Here is a 22,797-nt window from a genome sequence, read left to right as displayed (position 1 = left end):
GTTCTTCATCCCCTAATTACAATAATCAGCTCCATCCCCTTCGCACACAACGCACCAGAACCCTCTTCTGGCTGAGGGCTTGCTCCTGCCTTGGCATCACTATTCCCCACCCATGATGTAACACCACAACCGACAGGCTCTGCAGCCGCATCTCATTGTCACCACGAAGGATCATCCCCCTTTCCATGACACCCAGCTAATTTCATTAAGAATTTTGACTATTTCTCCGGCTGCAGGACCCTTCCACCCTGTTCAGACTGCTCCGTTCCGCAGTTCTACACATTTTCAAACCAAAACCCCTCCAGCCCATGCCCTGCAATATGTCACTTTCCCTCTGAATTGACAGCACTTCCCAGCAAAATTCAGTAGTAAATTTTGACTTTATCATGAAACAATTTTGCAGCTGGCAACATAAAGGCTCCTCCCCTTGCACATAATCCAGTGGGACTACTAGATCTTCTTGCTACCCATCACGCACTCCAAGCTTATTTTTAGCAGTCTCTGCACAGAAGTCTTTACACAATAGCTAATGTCACCTGCGTTCACCAAAAGTGCTATATTTGGTGGTGACATCACATAGCCAGCATCTGGCAGGAACCTCCGACCCAGGTGATACTTCCCAGCCAGGTGTGAATGGTTCTGGCAGAGGCCACGCACACAGAACATGAACATCAGTAGTAAACAGGACACAGACACCTACTGCAAGCAGCACATTCTGAAATAATTGCAAAAGGAAATAACATTTCTGCGGCAGAAACTATTTCTTGAGGTCATGGGGAAAATAAACCAAAAGATGCTCCTTTTCCTCCTTTAGTTTTAATTTTATAAGTAGGATACAGTACTGATGTACATGATCTAAACTAGATTTACAAAGCCTAACCCTTCAAAGTAATGGTTAGGGCGGGATGGTATGACACTGGGTTGCCTTTCACTGCTGTCATTAGCAGACAATGCCTTCGGTGAACCCAGATGTTTCCTTTTCTGTTTTCACATCCTTGACAGTCACCTAGGACAGAATGTTGCTATACTACAGTGCTCTCCGCCTGGCACAATTTCAGGACTCGCTCACTGAACTCAGCAAGTTTTCTACCAACCTATAGTGGCTTTAGATCGGTTGCTAAAGTTTTACGTTCCTTAGGAAAAAAAATCATCTCTAGGCTGTTAGGGACAATAAAATCAAGAGAGGAAAATCAGGCCTGTGTGCCGGTGGGGCTTTTACTGCCAGGTAAATCAAACAGTCTATATTTTACAACTTCTTTCAGAATCTCGTTATTAACAGTCAATTCTTCAGAATTACAAGCTGATTTAGTTTTATTCTTCTGAGACTGTGGCCAAGAGGTTTGTTTTTCTTTCACATTCATCTCAAGTTGCAATCCCTCTGCCTATGAAATACCAGAGTAGGAAGCAGGTTTGGGCAGAGCGGCTCCACCTTTATTGTAGCCTTTGTGCAGAAAGGATGGGTCAAGAGTAGTAAACTACTGAGTATCGCAGAAGTTAAAATGGGAGGTAAAAAGTCATTATCTGGAGAAGCCCTAAGTAAGAAAAGGCTGTTACAGATAATGAAGGCCAGAGAGTGACCGAATAAGAAATCATTCCTGCATGAAAGTAGCAAAAGGAGCGTCTTACGGCAGGGAAGTGTTACTCATCTCCCCCCCACTGACCACCAGAGGGAACTCTTGCAACAAGATTCTCAACTGCTTGCGCAGAGAAAACCAAACCTGATGCAAACCTCCAGCAACTCCTGTAGCCTTGTGGTTCAGCAAAAAACGGGGAGATGGGGTACAAAGGCGGGACTGGGGAGGGAAAAAGCAGCAGTCTGTGGGCCCTCAGTCAAAGGGAGGCTTTTTTTACAGTGGTCTGGCAGAAGTCAGAAAAATAGTGAATTTTGCCATTGTAGGAAAGTCCTGGTTTGTTTGAAATCTGTGAATGACCGAGCAGAACAGACATTTTTTCTTGATGCTGTGATTTACCTCTCCTGTATCCTGGGCTCTCAACAAGGACCTGCAGCTTCTCAAATCTGTGAAAAACCTGGGCATGGAAGTGTGCTATTTCTGCAACTGGCTAGTGAACACCACATGTCACCAGCTTCCAAATAGATTATGACTGGCTCCTACCTACAGTCCATCTGGAGAGAGAACAGGATCTGCAGAGGAAGGATGTTCATTTATTAAACCATCTGATAAGCTGAAATCAAGCACCTGGTGTTTTCTTATACATTTGGTGAACCACAGGCTCCCACCTGTAAGAGAGAAGATTTTCTCACTGGGATGTTGTGAAGGTTAATACAACCTAGTTACCTGACACAACACCAAAGTCCCTTCCATGAGATAGTTACAGGGCTCCAAAGTGCCCTACAAGAAAGTAGAGATGCTGGCAGGCAGGCACACAGCACCCTCATCGTTAAGGACAGTTGTGCTCTAATGTTATGTCTATGCAAGAGCTGCCACATGGAGACCACACAGTTGAAAAAAAATACATTCCTTTCTGGAAAAAGCTCACAGAATTGAGCAGAGCTGGAACAGAATTCAGCACACCTCTATAAATACTATTCTGGAATTTAAGAGATCTTGGAGAATAATCTAAAAGTGATAAATATTGCTCCAGCCTTACAGACATCATTCTTAACTTGTGCATGCACACACATGCATTCCTCTATGGCACGAGTGCGGGTTAAGCTCTTCCCTGTTTGCTGGCCCCTGTGGTAACAGTCAGTGGATTGCCCTGTGTAAAAATAAACTTTTTCTTTTGCAGGGCTATTTTTAAGCTGAAACAGCCCATTGGGCCAATTCAGCGTGTAGTCCCACGAAAACAGCTGTGTTGGCTCAGCCGTGGGGTGAGAGTGTGCAGCTGGCAGAGAAGATGAGGGCAGGAACTGCTGGTACAGCTCTGGAGGAAAAAGTACAGCAAGCTGCACCCTTAACGCGCAGACAACCTGGCTTCACACAAGGTACCACAGCGAGCCGCAGAAGCTGGGAAGCCATCGGGGAATCGGGACACTCAGGGGGAATACCCTGCAGCCCTCGTAACGGGATGTACCAACTGCAGAGACAAGTGCCCGCCGCTCTCCTGGGGCAAGGGCCGGGCTACACCGGCGCCCCTGAACCCTCCTCCCGCCGGCCCGTGACAGAGAAGCCGGTATGAGAGCACCAGCATGGCGTGAGGAGAGCCCAGCCCTGGAGGCAGCCGCTGCTGCTCTCGGGTACCCAGAGCGCACCACCCCGGTGGCGGGCAGTCCCCGCCGGTACGTACGCAGCGAACGAAGACACCCCCCCGGCCCCGCCGCTCCCCTCAGCACCGCGTTCCCGCCTCCCCCCTCAGCCCGCTCTGCGCGCGCGCGCACCCACCCGCCCCCTCACGGCGCATGCTCGAGGAGCCAACCACCACCCCCCTCCCACCCCCAGCCTACCGAGCCGCGCGGGTAGATGACGCCACGCCTTCCTCACGTCTCCCGCGTGCGGTCACATCCGGTAGGTGAGGTCAGGGCAGGGGCCGCCATTTTGGGTGGTAGGGCTGGGCGCGGAGCGGGGCACCGCGGGCGGCGGCGGCCCGCGGTGGGGGGGGGAAGCGAGTGCGGCCTGCGGGCGGGCGGCCCCCATGGCCGGGCAGTTCGACTCCGAGGACCGGGCGAGCTGGTACTGGGGGCGGCTGAGCCGGGCCGAGGCGGTGTCGCTGCTGCAGGGGCAGCGCCACGGGACCTTCCTGGTGCGCGACTCGGGCACCATCCCCGGCGACTTCGTGCTCTCGGTGTCCGAGAGTTCCCGCGTCTCGCACTACATCGTCAACAGCCTAGGGCCGGCGGGAGGCCGGCGGGCCGGCGGCGAGGGCCCTGGGGCCCCGGGTGAGTGACCCCCCAGGGCTGGCGGTGCCCCCCCGGGGAGGGCAAGCTGGGGCAGCCGAGCCCCGGTCTGTGCCTCCTCCCGGGCGGCTCCGATCTCCTCCCGGGCGGTGTTTCAAGTCGTGAAGCTCTTTGTAGTGGAATTAAGTCGCGTTTTGCAGCTGAGGCTACTGACCGAGCTGAGCCATCTGTCTGCACCTGCCTTCCAACGACCTGATATCATAGTTAAACATACACTGCAGTTGAGCGCTTATTGCAGCCCCCCGAAATACTGCTGTAGCGCTCACACGGTCTTTTGTTTTCATAAACTGGTTAACTGTAGTTAGTAATTGTGCGTGTCATCTCAGCCTGGGGACGGTTCTGTGGAAGTCTCATCTAAAAATCTCGATTCTGATAAGATAATTTTGCATTAGAAGGCAGACTGTGAGGCTAAATTTCAAGTCACAAATCGAAGTATTATGTGGGTAGTTTAAGTAGTGGGAACTCTTCAGGAATGTAAAGGCAATTCTTCCTTTAAATCAGATGTAAAGTTCAATTTTTTTTCCCCTGTGTGCTGAAAGGGAAGTTTTGATATTATTCCTCATCAACCTAACATCTAATGTGAAAACAATGTGTTTAAGCGTAACGCTTAGAGAGCAGAAGATACTGATTGTGTCAGAGGAAAAACTGCAGCAAGAAGCAGCAGTTTTGCAAGTTGGAAGTGTAACTAAATGAACAAGAGCCCCCAGCAATGCCACATCCTTAGGTGTGTAAGAAGTTGTAATACAAAGGCAGCAGTATCCCTGCTGGGGGCATGACTGAAATTGGTAGCGGAACTACTCAAGTTTAGATATTAATGCTTGCAAAATGATGTGGGTGTATTGCTAGTGTCTCAGAAAGGAACCACTACATAATTTTGAAGTGTAGTAAACCTACGTGATAGGAGATTTGGTGAACTTATTTGGCAGAAAGTAAACAGTAAATGAGTTGTTACAGAGACAGTCACTTTCTGATGTAGATCTGTGGTTGGAATAAGAGACCTATATTGGGAAGATGCCACAATACTTGTTATGGAAAGGATTTTTCAGTCTCTGCACAGACTGTAGTTGACTAAGGAGGAGATAATCTAAGAAAAAGACGACTGTTGCCAGTAGGTTTGCAGCATTATACAGTAATTTCCCCTGCTCAGGGGAACATTTCAAATTGGCAAACTTGGGAAAGCCTGAAGTCAATCATGTTTATCCCAGGAACGTACTATAGTTGCAGAGTGCATTTAAGTCACAAAGAGCTCCACAAGGTAGAAGTTAAAGGTGGCTGAATTCAGCTGGAAGTGGAAGGCGTTACTGCTGTGGGTAGTGAAATGGTTTGCCACAAGATGCGGTGGATTCCCCATTGTTTCATGTCTATGAAGACAGAGGTTTATTGCCGTAGGTTTGCGGAGGCTTGGTGTGCAAATTATTGAAATGCATGACTGCTGTTACATAGAGCAGAATAGGTTAGCAGGATGGTTTGTTGCGGAATTCAGCCTAATATGATTTTAAAGACACTAGTGATGAAAAACACTGGAGTATGTGTGTCTGTCACATCTGGGCAGTTGTTTTCTGGAGAGCAACTAATCTCTGGAAAAATGGTGTTTTTCATGTTGTTGTGGTATCACTTTAGTACATAGCCATCGTAACTTTTTTATTGCGTTACAATCTTAAGCTCAGTAACGTTTTGTGGCATTCTATGGGCTGGTTGATGTTACTGCTATTAAGACATTCTGGAGTTTTGGTGTTCTTTGTAAAAATCACTAAATGCTGCTTAGGTAATTCTCTTCTGGTTTAAATGTTCATGTGTTTTAGAAGAGTAGCTGCTATTGTAGCTGTGTAGGCTGTTGGCACACTAGGCTTAATATATGTTTAAAAGTATAATTGTGTTCTTGATTGGTCTCTTTGGGGGTTTTTTCCTTTTTTTTTTCCCCCTTCCTCCTGGATGTTATGATGATAGGCAGTGCATCACTCCTGCACCACAAATACTCCTATGCTGAGATTTTAATAGTTTTAAATAAATCATGCCTCCATGCTGATATTGCTCTCTTTTCACACTCAAACCAAAGAAGGTGTGTGGGGGTGTGCGTATATTAAATTACACTTAAAGTGTAATTAAGTTTTTCTTTCAGATAAAAGTAAGTGGGGGGGGATGTTCTACAATGGGAGGGAGATGGAAACATTGGTAGAAGATTGAAGATGGTTTCATGTTTGGATAGGGAAACTAATGCAATAAATTAAGGTAAATGTTTGCAAATTGTCATGCTTGCTTATTGTGGTTAAGCTAAAACATTAGGAAGAACATATGTTAAATGTTGGGTGTAGGGTTTTTTTAGCAGCCGATTGTTTGGCAAATGCACACTTCTCACTGGGAAACCTGAATATGCTAGATCAGGTTCTTGGGTTGATTTTTGTTAGTCTCTGTGTGTGTGCGATTCACGACTGCTTTAACACTGCCATGTGCAGGGGATACTAGGAACCTAGCTTCAATCCAGAATGAAGGAGGTGAGGAGCTTTGGCTTCCCTAATATAAAAAGCCTAATATAAAAATGTGATGCTTTCTTCCATTTCTAAAGTATAAAATAAGCTTGCTAACTTTTTGTTAAATTCACCTTTTGCCTGATATGCTGCAGTTTCTAACTTCTTGTAGGTGATTTTTCAGCATAAGGAAAAAAGAATTTAACAAAACTTCTCAAAATAGCTACATCTTCCTGAAATGTTTGAAGATTGCTAAAAGGAAATAGGATAAGTCACTGAATTAGGGGAAAGAAAAACATTCTGTTTCCAGTGGAGATAGAGATTAACAACTAAATCGTAATTAGAGTATCATTTGTGATGAAATATCACAGTCACAGGCTAAAGAAATTCCAAACAAGACAAAAGTACTCCATGCAGACATTAGCATGATAATGGACAATGGAGGAAATATTTAAATACATCATACGTTTGTAATTTGACATATGAGTCCAGGGTAAAAATGTACGATATGCACTAAACCAAAAATGCCTAAAATATCTGAAGATACGCTTTCTATTGAAAGTCCAATGTAATAAAGACAGAAACCTTAAGAGTTGTAAAATTTGTCTCTCTAAAGTAGGAAAGCATGACAGGTACAGTGTAGAAGGTGGTGTTTTCACTAAGTATGCATTTTAAGAACATGCTGCTTAACTTATGCTTCTAAGTCACTTCCATTGTGGCTTTAAAAAATTCAGACTGTATCAATCATCTTTATGTAATGATATTTGTACTCAGCTCTATACGAAATGGCTTTAGATATGTGTGAGCAGTATGGTTTAACTCTGACACTTGGGTGGTTTTTTTTGTGGTGGGTTTTTTTATATTAAGGTTTTAAAATGCAAACTGTTGCAAGCTTGGAAAGTGTATGCATTAGACATCTACTTTTCTCTCATCCTCTGATTATCTGCAGAAATGACAATACGTAATTTCTGTAAGAATGTTCTCCCGGTGTGCTTAGAAGTCTTCTCAGGAGCCAGTGAATGGGGTTTTACTGATTTTATAGAGCATTCATGGGTACTAGGTACTTAGGAACAAGGAAAAAAGGTGTCCCTATGGGGGGTGGGGGAAGCACAGAGGCTGGAATGTGATGGCTTCATAGCAGTGTTCCCATATGCTCCAGGAGGAAACTGGCTTACATCACTGTGGTGTCTTGCTTTGAAATGAGAGCCTTGTGTCTCAGTACCCTGCATGATAAGAACAGCTTTTCTTGCCCAAAACATGCTTTATAAGTTGTGGAGGAGGAGGGGAGCACCTTTACAGACTAGATCTAGAAACAAAAATGAAAACCTGTATTTCTGTGAGGTCTTCCCTGCCCTGAAAAGGAAAGCTTAGGAATAAAGGGAAAATTGCCTAGTGGCACTAACGCAATTGGAGTGAAGAGAGAAATGTAAAACCCCCAAGACGCCTGAGAAAGTGAGAACTTGCTTTGTGGTTACACCACCTGCCCGCACTCTGAGGAAGCAGAATATTAGGTGTTTTATACCTCTACTTCCCCAGTATCTGTACAATGTTTAAAACATATTTAAGCAATCTTTTCCAGACTGACATGAAGCCAACACAGTGTGAAAGTGTTTTGTCAGGAGGGAACGCGCATCATAAACAGAGAACTGACAGGGTCCAGCTTTGAAACTTTCTTTAATTCTGGAACACTTTGGATTTTAACTCTTCCCTTACCTTCCTGAGAGCAGAGGTTTCACTAGCTGTTCTGACATGCTGAAATAGATGGAATCAGGTTAAAGTCCGTCCGCAGATGGAGCTAGGATGGAATAAGTAAGAAGGATGATACTCAGCCCTTTGTGTTTCTCATTCAAAGGAGTCATCTTACAGAGCAGAGTAGTGCTGCTGGTAGAGGTGCGAGCTGAGCAGCTATTCTTCCTTTGGCTGCACAGAGCTGGGGAGAAGGGAGGAGAATTTCTAGTACTCCGGTTGTCCAACTTTAATAGGAAGTGACTAAAGTTCCTTCAGTAGCTACCTTTACGCGCCTTCTCCTCTTCCTGAGAGCCCTCAGAAGATGTGGATAATGTGCTGCTCAGACTTGTGCCTTCAAGAAAATTGTTCCAGAATCACGAAGGAAAACATCTCCACTTCTCCAAAAAACACTTGCCTTGTTGCTGTAACTTTTTCTTGTGGTAGATCTTGCCTTAATTTTTCCATTGGCCTACAGGTATGAAAAGTGTTGCAGTTCGAACAAGAAGCTGAAGAATTCCTCTGAGCTTGAAACCTATTAAATCTTTGAATTTCATTATACCAGGGAATGACAAAACTTTGAAGCCCATAGTGAATAGAATTACTTCCATGCTACGTAACTGAGCATCATTCAGCCCATTACCTTGTAGCTGAACTAGAGTGTACACAAAAGACTTAAACTGATGGAGAGTTTACTGCCTGCTTGGTAAGGTGTAGTTGTGTTTTATTTCCGACCTGCAACTTTCAACCGTTTTGTCCTTTTTATGCCTACTTTAGCTGAATTTAGAAGTCTTCTATGTAAATTCTCCAGACAGTGACCAGGTTGCTGCCTTTATAGTCTTTCATAATTAATTTGGATTAAGCTTGTAGATTTCTTGTTGCAAAGAGGTTTTCCAGGCCTTCAATTTTTGTAGCTACCTTCTTTTGTTTTTTAAAACTAAAGCATCAGAAGTGCATGTAGTATTCTGGGAGTGTTCTCTCTGTGAAGATAATGTCTCTCCTTTCTGCTGCTTATCTGTTTGTCCCTCCAAGGACTGCATTGATCTTTTTGATCCTAGAATGTATTTGGAGAGTCTATGTTCTCTCACTCTTCAATTGTGCAAAATGTCTTTTAGAATATGATTTTCTAGGATACAGTACACTGATTTCAGTCACTCCTTCCCCATACTCGAGGTTCCAGTGGATTTCCTCTTAGAGCCCAGTTTCTGTTTTATTTGGGTACGTCTGGCAGCTATTTCAGGCTGTTATGCATTAATTTAGTAGGGTGAACTGGTTCAAAAGGAAGAAAAAGACACCCCAAAAAACCTTGTTCATCCTAGTGATGATTTTGGTGCTGACAAGGCTGATGAATGTTACTGCTGAACTGCTCATTTCCTACGAGTTTCAGATTTTTCTGTGTACACTTACTTTGCTGGAGACAAAGATCTCAGCCTCCTGAATCAGTTTGTAGCAGTTTTTGCAAAGGTAAATTAGCATTTCAGGTTCTAGATTTGTGTCATGTGAAATAAGTTCATGTCACTGAACTTACCTGAGATTCTTCTCCATATGACTTCAAATATCTTTGCTGCCCTGGTCCTCATAAAGTTTTTCTTTTGACATAAGTGTCTGTGTAAGCCTTGATCCTTAAAGGGTCACATTAAAATAGCAGCAGGTATGTGCTCATGTTTCTGTCACCAGGTTTGTCTGAAACTTGATGTCTGTACCACTTGTTACAAAGCATGGTTTCCCACTTCCAACGCTAGCGGAAGTGCAGCATTTCCAGATCCTATTATATGCTTATGTAGTGAACTTAGGCTGTTTTGAAGTGGTGTAGGGATGCTGCCTGTCCAGCCAGAAGTCATCTCCTGTGAGACCACAGAGCTAAGAACTGCCACAGAGATGAAATTCCAGAGATTTTGCTAAGTCTAGAGCTGTAAGTTACGTTTCATCAACAAAGGTTGAGGGAGTTTTGCATCTTTTCAGCGTTATGCTTTGGAAGAATAAGGTGGAATCTTACTTCTTTCCATGCTGGGTTTATATTTCTTACTGATATTTACATTAGCTTCCTGATCTCTTGGTGATGCCAGTTTGTGGAAGGGTTTTTGGTAATTTTTTTGAGGGTATTGCTTTTGGGTTTTGGCTCATTTCATTTGAAAGTCTTCAGGGTTCTTAATGCATGCAAACGTGCATTTTCCAATGACTTAGTTCTGCTTCTTTGAATTTCCTGTAACCAGTTTCACTACTGTTTATGTTCCTCCAGGATACTTCAAAACTTATTTATGGGGTGTTTGTCTATGTTGATCTTATTGAATCTGCCCTTTTCTCTATTAGAACCCCTTTTTGGTGTTTTGAAAGAACTTCTTGTAATGTTAGCTTTCCATGCTGACAGTGCTACTTTGAAGGGGGGTTTGGGTCAGTGACAGCTTGAAGAATTCTTCTAGCTTTGTACTCGAGAGCTAAGTCTCGGAACTGTTAGATATTCCCTGCAGAGAAACAGACTTGCAAAGTAAGCATCTCTTTCTTGCTAAAAAGAGTTACTCATTAAAGCATAAATCCTTTCCTCTCCACTACCCTCCCCCAGCTTTCCACAATTCATCCCATAACTGATTACACAGTGTATGGTGCATGGTGGAAATAGAACATCATGCATATGTTTTTCCCCAGCTGAGCCTGAAGAACATAAAGCGGCAAAAAGTGCAGCGCACAGATTGAAAACTAAAATGGATATCTGCGCTTTGATGCTTCTGATGACTTGAATACGAACATCATCTGTATTTTAATGTATTTGAGGTTCAGATTTATAGCTTAGGCTCCATCTGACAAATATGGCAAAGAAACGACAAGACTTGAGATTAAAAGACTGAATTATATGCATTATGAAAACATATGTTGTTGTTTTGCATTGCATAAAATATACATAATTTTCTCTAGTGGTACGTTTTATCAAAATGAAAAATAACTTCATTTGCTCATTCACATAAATTGTTTGCTGCTGTGCTAAGCAGTTTTCTGTAGTGTCCGTGCCTTTAACCCAAGATGCATTACAACAGGTAAATAACCATTATTGCGGTGTTGTACTTTTGAAATAACTTTGAACTGCAAGAGAGTTAGAAAAGAAAAAAAATCACTTGAAATTATGCCAAAATTTCATTTGCTTTCTAGATTTAGAGTATAAAACAGGAAAAAGGGAATGGTTTGATACTGAAAATTTTATAGGCTCCTGAGAAACTCAGGTGTACTGAGCATTTTTGTTGGGTCTGCACAACATTCAAGGAAACAAGTTATTTTTATCCTAATTCCCAAAGTTTGGCAGTGGCAAACAATTTCTTTTTTCCTTCTTCGACAAAATCTTTAAAAATAAAACTGTAGCCTCATGATCATGATACAGAAATACACAGAAGAGGTTAATATGATGAACATTAATCTAGAGATGACCAAATTTAATATCAAATTCCTTATCTGTAACTGTATTTGTCTTCAGAAACGTTTAGTTTACAGTTTTAACTGTTGTATGCTCTCATTGACATATTGCCTTCTTCTTTCAGGGTTGAGTCCCACGAGATTTCGAATAGGTGACCAAGAGTTTGAATCTTTGCCATCTTTACTGGAATTCTACAAAATACACTATTTGGACACTACAACCTTGATAGAACCAGTTTCCCGATCCAGGCAGAATAGTGGCGTTATCCTCAGGCAGGAGGAAGCCGAGTATGTGCGAGCTCTCTTTGACTTTAATGGGAACGATGAAGAAGATCTTCCATTTAAGAAAGGAGACATACTGAGAATCCGGGATAAACCTGAAGAGCAATGGTGGAATGCAGAAGACAGCGAAGGAAAGAGGGGAATGATACCTGTTCCTTACGTCGAGAAGTATAGACCTTCCTCTGCTTCAGTATCTACTCTGATTGGAGGTAACCAGGATAGTTCCCACCCACAACCACTGGGTGGGCCGGAGCCAGGGCCCTATGCCCAGCCCAGCATCAACACTCCGCTCCCTAACCTTCAGAATGGCCCTATTTATGCCCGGGTTATCCAGAAGCGAGTCCCTAATGCCTACGACAAGACAGCCTTGGCTTTGGAGGTACATAATGGGCAAAACTTAGAAAGAAGAGATCTGTTCAAAGGGATTTCCCTTTCGATCACATTATAGTTTTGTAGGAATGAGAAAGGGAAAAGCATTGTGATACTGGTTTTACGTCATGATTAATAAGTTATGGATAAAGGAATTTTTTTTAATTAATAAATGACTAGCCACTTGTAGACTAGAGTTTGATTATTATAGCATGTTTAGGTTACTGAACCAATATAATGTCTTTTGTCAAACATCACTAACATAAGTGTTTCCCATCCATGTTTTCACTTCTGAAGTCTTTATTTTAGGGGGGAGGGAAAGGGAGCAATTCATGAGTTGTGTGTCTGAACCTGCGTTTGATGTTGCTTGCCTCACCCCAGTCTTTAAAAGGTGTGCTGGATTGGTTTTTGTTGGTGGTTTGTTGGGTTTTTCCCCCCAATCTCAGCAGTTTAAAAGCAATCAGTGGAAGCATTGATAGTCACTTTAAAATTACACAGACTGAGATGATGATGATGATCACACATAGGGTTTTATTGTAACATTTTGACCTCAAACTTTGGGTTTTAGTTTGTGAAGCAGGAACGTACATTACAATTCATTAGGGAGGTCTCATGTAAAGCAATGATTGATGGAGTATGATTTGTAATAAAACACTGCGTTTCCCTAAGTTTGATTCACTTCCTGATATCATCAAGTACATGCCCTTTTTGATTAATTTTTTTTTCCTCTTAAAAAGGAGACTAGAGTGCACTATCTCTACATATCAGATAGTTATCCCCCAAGTTACATTTGAGGAAATTGAGACTAAGGTATTCTCGGTGGCAGACCTTTGCCTTAGGATGATATGTAAATTGTATCCTTTAATCTGGGCTTTCTTTGAGCTAAAGGCTCTGGAATTTCCTGATACCTAATTGACTTCCTGTTTATATAACATTTTAAGTACTTGGGAAAAAACAGTTTCTGTGCTGAGTCAGAGCATCTCCTCTTCACTCTCAAATACTTTGTTTAATAATGCGTAGCACAAAAGGCAGTTCAATGATGTGGCAACTAGAGGTATGTGTCTTCAGTGCAGAGTTGGCAAATACAGCACATTCTGCAGATCAGATAATTGATGTACAACCTGGGGTGTGTGAATTTTTTCCCCATTGTAGGTAAAAATTTGTCTAGGGAAGCAATGTAAATATACTCTGAGTTACTATACGTTCTGTTATATTTCTGAATTAAGAGAGAGCCAGGATACAGAACGTAAATTTTTGAGTTGAGAAGCATGTATAGAAATTTATGCCAATTCACCAGATTTTGGGGAAACATGCGAAGATTTTAACCTTCAGACTTTTCATAGAGTCTAAAATGCTCTCTTTCCCTCTTTTTCTCACTATCTCCACCCAGCTACCTCCTGGAGCTTGGAAATATTCCTGAATGTCATGGTGGACTGTTGCAGTTACCAGATGTTAGATTCTTTTTGAGCCACTGGATATTACGTTGTGGCACATCTATCAAAACCTTTTGGTTTTCCTTCTGGATTTTGTTTTTAAGCTTTTATTTGTTAGTGTGCTACTAGTATTCTCTTAAGCTTAACTTTACATTTTTATTTCACTTAAAGTAGAACCCCACCGCACTGCCCAACTAAGAGTTTGGTAGCATGGAGCGAAATAGAATGAGAAAATACTGATAATCTAGGCCATCATAAGCAACTTTGAGTGAAAGCAAAATACTTCACATGCTCAAGAACAGCTTGTGAGTGCCATGGCTGATCTGTTAGTTCAATCCTCTTCACTAAAACTCACATGATCGGTCAAGTATGCTGAACTTTAGAAAGTGTAGTTTCTTAGAGAACATCTCCGTTCTATGCTAGCTTGTACCACTAGTGTCTTTTACTAACTCATGATAAAGGCTAGATAGCTGACCTGTTCAGGAGGGGGGAATTGAGAAGTGTGTAGGCTCAGCCCATCTGTGTGAGGGTTTAAGTAGGATTTATAATGTCTTTCTATCTTTATATTAGAACAATGGCATTTGTAGGCCACCTAAACATATTTAAATACTTACTAGTCAACGTGTTGAACCTCTTGGTTAGGATGATGTCTACCTATCTTGCTACAGCTCTGCATTTAACAGATGCAATAACAGTGGTGGTTCTTTATTCTGTATATAATATTGGGAAAGTTTAGTTTTAAAATTTAAGCCATTTATCACTGCTTCTGGTTGTGCTTCCGAGCTTCTTTGCAGCTTTTATCATTTCAAATCACAATGTTACTGAGTTGCTTTCAATGTCTGTGCAGGGAAAAAATAGCAATATGCACTTCACTTTCTCCAAGTTTTTCTTCATCCTGTCTATCAAAGTACTGTTTCTTGTTGTCTCCTTTTTTTCACATTCCCTTTCACTTCATGGTGTTCCTTCTCTGTTTATTGAGAGATCTCTTTCTTAGATAACTTAGTAGAAAGCATTATGTAAATCTTATCAATCCATTTTTGCCCAGACCTCTTAATAACTATAAATACAGAAATTGGGATTCTTTCCAAAGGAAGGAGGATCAGAGCAAATGATGTTCTAATAAAGGCTGTGCTATATTATGGAAAAAAGATTCAGCAGGAGAAGATAACTTTTATTTTGCTTGTAACTGGACCTATTCAAGGAGTTGTCAGTCTGTATTAATTAAGAGAGAAGAGAACAAGGGAAGTTCTATGTGGTGAATGACTCTTGAGATCGATCAATTTATTTTTTTTCTTTGTAACAGTAGCAGAACTCTGCCATTTTGACCTTACCAAAGAGGAGTACTTGGAATAAAACCACAGCATACAGAAGTCTTCACATGAATCTTCAGTTTTGCTTTGAAGCATATGGGATATATTTAGTTTTAAAACATCTGATGAAGACTGAGACAAATCTGGCTTTATAGCAGGGTACAGTGTTGTTCTTGAGGTGTTGTGCTCGGTGGGATGACGCACAATGAGAGTAATGATACCATAAGTCAACGTTAAAAGTGAGGAGAATTCAAAGGAAACATCCACTTCTAGTCTAAATGGTTTAAAATTCCACACTGGTAATAACAAGTATTTTTTGGAAAGTTTCTCTGTATTGTCTTCAGGAGAGTATTTGAACTATAGATTAATATGCAGAGTTTCAAAGTAATCTAGAAAGATCTGTAAATTATTAAAGAACTAATAGAGTCATTTTATTAAGCTAACATTTGTGAAATGTCCCATGCTTGCTTAAAGTCAGTCCTGCTCTGATAGATGTAAAGAGATATAGATATATATATATATATATATATATATAAAAAAAATGAAATGTGAAGGAAAGATTGTTTCAGAAAGAGAGTAGTTGCTAAATGAAATTACTGTAATGGTAAAAAAGGAATGTTTCAGCTCAGAGGTCTTTCCTCTTTTAACACTTACTGAAATGCAGATTTCAAGTGTAGCTTCTTATGGTAAGGAGAATTTATAAATGGGCGTCCCTTCGCTGCAATGAAGCCCTGAAAACCAAACAGCTACAAGATGCTTCTGGGAGTGTCACAAGCATCCCATATTCTAACTCACTATCATTGCACTGTGGAACCCAACTTTTCAGGTGATTTTGTCATAAGGCATCCAAGATAAACTCTATATGAACATGAAGTAACGTGTGATATTCAATAAGAGCACAGAAGCCAGCAGTCCAAGAAAAATATCTTACAAATAGCAAGCTTAAGTGCAACTTGTTTTTTCTTTCCTAGTGGGTTGGAGGTTATATACTTTTCTGTTGAAGGTCTGAAGCATTTTAAAGTTAGCTAGGATAGTGTTCTTGTAATGGTTGTGATTAGGAAATAAGATTTTTTGCTTCTAGTATTGTCACATTTAATCTTATCCTTGTTAAATTATAGCTGCTGTATTGTTTTGGTCAACAGAGTGTTTTTACTGGTGTAGCTCCCCAGCGATTATTAGCAGTAGGAAAATTATACATACTGCATGATTAAACTCCTAAAGAGCTGAAACTAGCATTCAGTAGTCGAGGAAGGCTTCCTTTTTGCCTCTAGCAAATACATAAGAGGATTTTCTTCAAAATATGATTCATTAAAATGTCTATAGTAATGACTACAAAAGGAAAAACTAAAGCTACAGCAAGAGTCCCAAGCGTGCCTCTCGTTACCAGATAAGTAATCATCAGAGGTATGGGAAGCTTAATTAAATGTCCATGTAGTGGTTTGAATTTATGAACTGTTAAAAGCTGCTCTGGCAAAAGATTGCAAGTGATTAAAACCTGTAAAGTTAATGGAGATTGGTAGCATCTTAAATTGTTTTCCTTGTTCTTCATTCACTGCCTGGAAAGTGAGAATAATGAGACTTTGTTTTGGATTAATTTGGAACACAGTGATGAGCATCTGTGTAAACTAGTAACTGTATAGTTAGTGAATAACTGGATGAAACGCAGTAAGGCTTGTGGCCATGCCCTCAGAGTTTGAGACAGTATTGGTGAAAGAAAATAGAGTATATCTGTCCCGAAAGCATTCTCCATCTGTGACCCGGGAAGAATTCTGAAAACCATTGTATGTTGCTTATAAATAAGATTACTGATAAAATTCTACAGAGGGGTAGAAATGAGTAGACGGTTTTTCAATGTTGCATTTATTAACTCTTCAGTGACTGTCTTGTACAATGTAAATTGTACTTTCTTAGGTTGTGTAAGTGCTACTTAATTAAAGTACCCTTCAAGATTCAACCAAGTCGGGGACTAATTAGACCTAGACTTGTGGTCCCAACTTGAACTACATGACTGCACAGCCTTGGGAAAGTGGCCACTGTGCAGTTTTCCACCTTTGTCAAAGGGAGACAATACCTTTAGAATTGTTTACGTGAATATTAGGTCGGAGATTAGAATATGAGATAGATACTGTGCTTTAATGTAATATATTAGAACTGGATACTTTTGAACTAGAGCATATTGTTTCATCAGTCCATAGTAACCATTGTTTTATTTTTCTAGCCAAACAATTTGGGTATAAGAGGGAGAGGGCATCAATTGTCTTTACTATACCCATGGGATTTATTTATGTGATAAATCCATGGTGGGCAAGACTGAAATATCGGTTGGCCTTGCCTCTGGTAGTGGCTAGTTGTGGATGCTTAGAGAGCAGCGTTACGGCGCTACTTCTTACTCCCCTTGCGTATTCTCTCAGTGTTTTAGAATGTGTGGCTACAGATATAGTCCCCCACTTATCCAGAACTTTTTCAACACTACCTGAAAAGCACTTAGTGGAATTTCAAAACTAAGGAGCTGTTTAGCTCGTGGGTTAGTGTCGGCTTTGTACACCTGCGAGCCTTCCCTCCTTACTGAGGTGGCTGATGCAGTACGAGCAGAGTGCAAGCCTCTGTCAATTCAGTGAGACGTGTTTATTGTGATAGCAGCTGACGTCAAGTCCCAAGAGCGCTCTGAAAGATTGGGGTTGGGTTGCAGGCTCTTCGGTTTAGGTAGTTCTCACCTAAGCTAGCTGCGTTCCTTTCTTTCTCTGCTTTCCTCAGGAGTGAATAACGTTGGGTTGGGTGGTTGGCTGGTGTATCAGAAATGGTCAAGACTAAAACAACTTTTTATTGAAGTGTATCTGGGTACGCTTGGGTGATGCGACACCAAAGGGGAGGGGTAGCCAGCATCCCCTGTGTTTTTATGAATTGTAACACCTCCTTATTTCTTACCCTGCAGGTCGGTGAGCTGGTAAAGGTCACAAAGATTAACGTGAGTGGTCAGTGGGAAGGAGAATGTAATGGCAGACGTGGTCATTTTCCATTCACACATGTCCGTCTGCTGGATCAACAGAATCCTGACGAGGACTTCAGCTGAGTGTGGCTCAACAGTTGCGCTTACAGATGGGAACAATCTCAACTTGTTTTTACTGCAGATGCCATCAAGACTATGTTCTGACAGATGCTGAAAGTGGTATTGCTTGGATAAGCATTCTGATAACCTGCAAACCCCTGGGACTGAACACCACCATTCCTTAATCAAGGGTCATGTAATTCAGGGTACGACAGTAGATAACTTGTGTGTCAAGTGGCAGAACTAGTACATGATTATAGGTTGTAATGCCTGCTTATGTCCATGTGCACAGCAGCCTGGACCTTGCCAGCAGCAGCAGTTGGAGAAAACAGTAACGTAGATGTTACGGTAACTTTTATAGCTCTCTCCGGTCCTATTGCTTATGTTGCTTCTTCCTCAGGCAATGAACATCAACCGTAGACAATTCAATGTATAGATAGAAATTTCACAAATTTATCCTGGAGCTTTCTCCGTATGTGGGGTTTTTTTTTTTTCCATCCTGAATTCTCTGTCCTAGAAAGGCTATGTAGTACTTTGCATGGTCAACTAACTATGCACAGTACAGATTTATGTAGAGTCCGTTGGGGACAGCCTTATGATTTACAGATGCTTACCATTTTAATGGTAAATGACAGATCAAATCAACTTCAGAATTCTAGAAGTTTGTGGACACTAGATTGATTTCTTCAGTACTGTCGATGCTTCAAACATAGCAGCTGGTTTTAAATTAAAATTTCTATTAACACACCGATATCTCTTTTTATCCACAAATATAAGGCTTATGGAAGCGTAAACGTCCATATCAGTGCTGAAAAATACATGCATAGCACTTTAATGCATAGCTTTAAAGCAGTGTTTGACTCACTAAATATACTAAAACATTGGCACTGCTTTCCAGTAAAATTAAATTATATAGGGCCAGTTTAATTTTTCTAGAATTCTTCAGTACTCCTATTGTACAATACTCTTACAGTACAAATCAGTGGCAAACATGGTGAACTGACAAACCAAATATTACTTCTATTTTAAAGTTACTCTGGGGACTCTTCTGGTTTAATTCCCATCTGTAAAATATTTGATAGTGAATTCATGAGGATTTTATTTTTAATAAACTAATGGAAAATACTCGTGTGCTTCTGGATTGATTCTCAAAAGGCATAAGAGTAAATATGGCTTCATAGCTCATAATGAAAAGCGGTGCATTTACTAGGTAGTATTATGCACTGCTTAGTTTTTCTTTTAGTCTGTCCTTCTAATTATCTGGTTTTCTCTAACATAAATCAGAATGGATTCAGTAAGTTTTGTAAACTGAAATTAAACACTGAAGTAACTATCCCTTGCCTGTACCCTGGATTGTTTTCCTAACACAGAACTCTAGTGACCAAACTTAAGCAAACAAATTTTGTAACTTTGACTACAGTGTAATCCATACAGAACAGGTTTTTTCTGAATAGTATCAAACTGAAAATGTTGTTTTGGTTGATACAAGCCACGTGACTAGAATGGCTCACTGGTTTTAAATGCTGCGAGGGCTAGTTCCCACTGCAAAGGCTATTGCTGCAAGGCACCGACTTGTACAACAGAATACTGGTAACACTTTACCTCAGAACTGTGTAACATGCTGGAAACCATAATATTTCTGTTATATTTAAGTACTAGTTGTTTTACTTCAAAACTAATCCATCAGCAAATTGACTAATTTTCAGGTAATGGGCACTCATTAATTCTGTAGACTAACGCCAATGTACATTAATCACGCTTTTCCATCACCAATCTCATAAGCACTACTGAAGATTATTAGAAAACTGACAGCTGTGACAGTGGTGTAAGAAGAATGGTAACAAAGGAATTGCAGCGCTATTCTAGCTTGGATTGCTATTCTGGTTAGGGTGATATGCCAGTGATTGTGGGATCTCTTATAGCTTAGTACAAAATTTACTTTCAGGAAAAAAAATGAGAAACTAACTCTAGGTTCTGTAACACATTGGTTTCTTTAAGGCTAATTTGTATTTTTTTTCTCTGACCTTGATATTTACTATGATTTTTTTTCAATAGCTGCACTCTAAATAACAGACTTAATACTGAGTTGCCCATATATGCTTATATTTTTCTTCAGGTATTGCAAAAGAAACATAATGAACTGTGTGTTCTTAGAGTAACACAGTTTGTTCCGAAGTATTTTTTCCAATTACAATTAATGAAAGCCCGTATGTTTGTACCTTTCCAATCAGCAATTATTTTAAGATACCAAAAGAACTTTTTTCTGAAAGGAATTTTATTATGCAAATCTTGTCTTTTAATATGAAAGACATAAAATGAATTAACTAGCAAATACCCTGCAAACTTTGTAGATGTGTTTTTGTTAAGACTGTATAAATTACGAATATTTGTACACTTTGAAAGAGTAAAAAAAGAAACTAGAGGAGTCTTAATAGCTGCTGTTGTACTAGAATCCTAAGTTCTTGTCAAGCAGTTTTTCTTAGTCAACTGATACATTAATGCAACTGTTTTCCACTATTCAGTTCTAAGCTGAAATGTGATTTTTTTTTTTTGTTTCATAGACGATAGAAATGAATATGTTTGCATTTGGGCAAAATAGACGTTTCAACTTATCAAGCTCTTAAAGGAAAATAGGTAGAACATATGTTCATGAACATGTAGATTAAATCCTTTTGTGGCCTTTGTTTATCCTCTTCTATTTGTTCCCTCCCTTCTTCCTGATGCGTGCAAAAAAAAAAAAATCATTGCTAAGAATGTTGGTCACAATCTTTTGTCTCTACTTGGCTGTGTTTTTGGTCTCTTGTGCATAGGCAGGTGTTAGAACTAGAATAATCATTTCTAGAAATACACCATGAAAGCAGAATGCTCAATTACACTGTGTTTTTCTGGTGCATTTACACATTATATCACACTAAAAAGTACAACTGGCTGCTATGGTTTTTTAATATATATTTCATTTTGGTAAACCCCAGCCTTTTTACTAATATTTGACCTGGTTAAATCTTGTTAATCTGTTTGAATTGTATTTGTTAATAATGCAAATATTTCTAATCATCTTAAGAGTAAAACACTTCATTTTTGTTAATGGTTTTGGGGAAGGATTCTAACCAAACCAGTTTGAAGAAAAATATGAACATGTGCCATTGTATTATAACACTATCCACTTTCTTGACAGTTAAAGTCTTTTTTTATTTTTTTGTAGCATGTAATGTATATGTTCATAGTACGTGAAGTAAATAAAAGTATAGCCAAAACTTTGACTTGGTGTCATTTTCAATCAGCTGTCTTTGGAATACTTGCATTTCATAATCTAAAAAATAGAACTGCGGGTATGGCCATTTTTAATTGGCCATACTCATATGAAAACAATTAAACATAACACCTGCAGAAGTAAGACAAAGCAAGGTAACTAAAATAACTTGTCAACCAGTAAAATATGGCTTATTTGAAACAAGGTGACTTTCTGTAATCAAATTAGTTGCTTGAGTCAAAGGGGGTGGGGGGAAAAAGTATATTCTCACTGCAAAAGAGGACTTGTGAGGAATACTGAGATGAGACTTTGTAGTTATCAGTTTCCCTTCTACCTACACAGGTATGTCAGGAAATAGTTTGGGACTTCTTTGGATGGTGTGTGTCTGGAAAAATAAAAAGCTGTTTATTCATTCTTAGAATTGTCAGTAAAAACATACATTAAGTATATGGATTAATACCAGCAAGAATCTCATACAGGAGTCTACTAGTGGTTCAGAAGGACTTTGTCAGTGTGGTAGTGGGAGAGCACGATTTCAAGGAAAGGCAAAGATGTGCAGTGTACTGTCAAGGGATGAAGCACAGAAAACAAGGACCAGAATGCCTATGTCCCACGTGGGAGAACACTTTTAACGTGAATCTGCATTAGATCTACCTTTGCCATCATAATCCTTAAAAGCTGCAAGGGGAGGTGGCCTCTAGGCCCCCAGGGATAAGAATCTTGATGGCAATACTATATCTAAAGCCAGAGAGTTTAATTTGGGGTGTACACCAAAGAACAGTTCTAGTTCCACACCAGTGGGTTCCTTAGCTCAGTGTGCTGTTAATTGTGGACCAAAACAGGCATTCAAAACCCCTCAAAGCATTTGGCCTTCTGGAGCAGCTCCCTAGTTCCACAAGCTCTTGCTGCGTGGTAAAGGCCATGATGTAGGTTCCCAATTAAAAGACTACTTACTTCACTGCCCATTGTTTCTAAAAGTATACGAGGACCAGTCTTGATAACGTTAGTACTGCCGTAATCACTTTCCTTGCTGATGAGGGCAAGGACAGCATTTGTTTTCTTAGTCGCTCCATTACAGTGATGGCTCCTCATATTTTAGTTGAGTCCTATTCAGTTGGCTGGCTCCTATGGATAACTTTCTTGGTAATACTGTTTTGTGGAGTCTTAAGTGGGACATCACTTCTTAAATAAGTGACTTTGCATTTAAGTGTACTGAGATGCCAGACAGGTTTTCCTGCCGTGTCTCCACACAATAAAGATTATTCTATCAGCTTCAGATGGAAAAAATTAAATTTTTGTAGGTAAAAGCACTGCCCTCAGCTTTGGTCCGATGTTCATACAACTTGGCTGCAGCAGAGCTGCAATCCAAGAGTGCCTTTTAATGAGATTACCCAAGATAATTTAAGAGCTCACTGCAGCCAAAAGGGAGATGTTCTGTACGCCTTTCCACGCTGCCCTGACAGCCGTGCCCTCCTCCTACTTAATCTCAGACTGGTATTTGCAGAACTTCTCTGCGAGCTGAGGCAACACAGGGCTTATGCGGAACACTATTGCCCCTCCTTTCCTTTCACCCTCCTTCCAACAATGGTTTTTGGCTATGGTAGTGATTGAACCAACTCATGTTAAATAAGTTGAGCAAGGGACAAGCAAGGATTGCATCAG

At 40.5% G+C, this 22,797-nt stretch overlaps 1 protein-coding gene across 5 annotated transcripts; it reads left to right on the top strand.

The window, feature by feature from the left end:
* The first annotated feature begins 3,502 nt into the window (after nt 1-3,502).
* On the top strand, nt 3,503-21,145 carry CRK (CRK proto-oncogene, adaptor protein). Of its 5 annotated transcripts, XM_054847425.1 has the most exons (4): nt 3,503-3,838; nt 11,571-12,106; nt 14,836-14,998; nt 17,772-17,856. In XM_054847425.1, exons 1-3 carry the CDS (start codon nt 3,595-3,597, stop codon nt 14,992-14,994), a joined length of 939 nt encoding a protein of 312 aa, XP_054703400.1. In that variant the 5' UTR covers nt 3,503-3,594; the 3' UTR covers nt 14,995-14,998; nt 17,772-17,856. The 5 variants fall into 5 exon arrangements, with proteins under 5 accessions (XP_054703400.1, XP_054703403.1, XP_054703404.1 ...); XM_054847428.1 differs by lacking the exon at nt 17,772-17,856 and having other exon boundaries at nt 11,571-11,936; nt 14,833-14,992; XM_054847429.1 differs by lacking the exon at nt 14,836-14,998 and having other exon boundaries at nt 3,505-3,838; nt 11,571-11,936; nt 17,772-17,914.
* The last annotated feature ends 1,652 nt before the right edge of the window (nt 21,146-22,797 follow it).

This window comes from Grus americana, chromosome 19, assembly GCF_028858705.1.
Source record: "Grus americana isolate bGruAme1 chromosome 19, bGruAme1.mat, whole genome shotgun sequence".
Taxonomy (NCBI): Eukaryota; Metazoa; Chordata; class Aves; order Gruiformes; family Gruidae; genus Grus; species Grus americana.
Note: the sequence above shows the minus strand (reverse complement) of the source record. Positions and strands in the feature narration are given on the sequence as shown.

What these genes read in the sequence shown, in the direction of transcription:
- CRK (XM_054847425.1), top strand. Translation starts at nt 3,595, where the DNA reads ATGGCCGGGCAGTTCGACTCCGAGGACCGGGCGAGCTGGTACTGGGGG. An exon ending in CGAGGGCCCTGGGGCCCCGG is followed by an intron (nt 3,839 to 11,570) that starts GTGAGTGACCCC and finishes TTCTTCTTTCAG; the next exon opens with GGTTGAGTCCCACGAGATTT. An exon ending in AGACAGCCTTGGCTTTGGAG is followed by an intron (nt 12,107 to 14,835) that starts GTACATAATGGG and finishes TTGTAACAGTAG; the next exon opens with CAGAACTCTGCCATTTTGAC.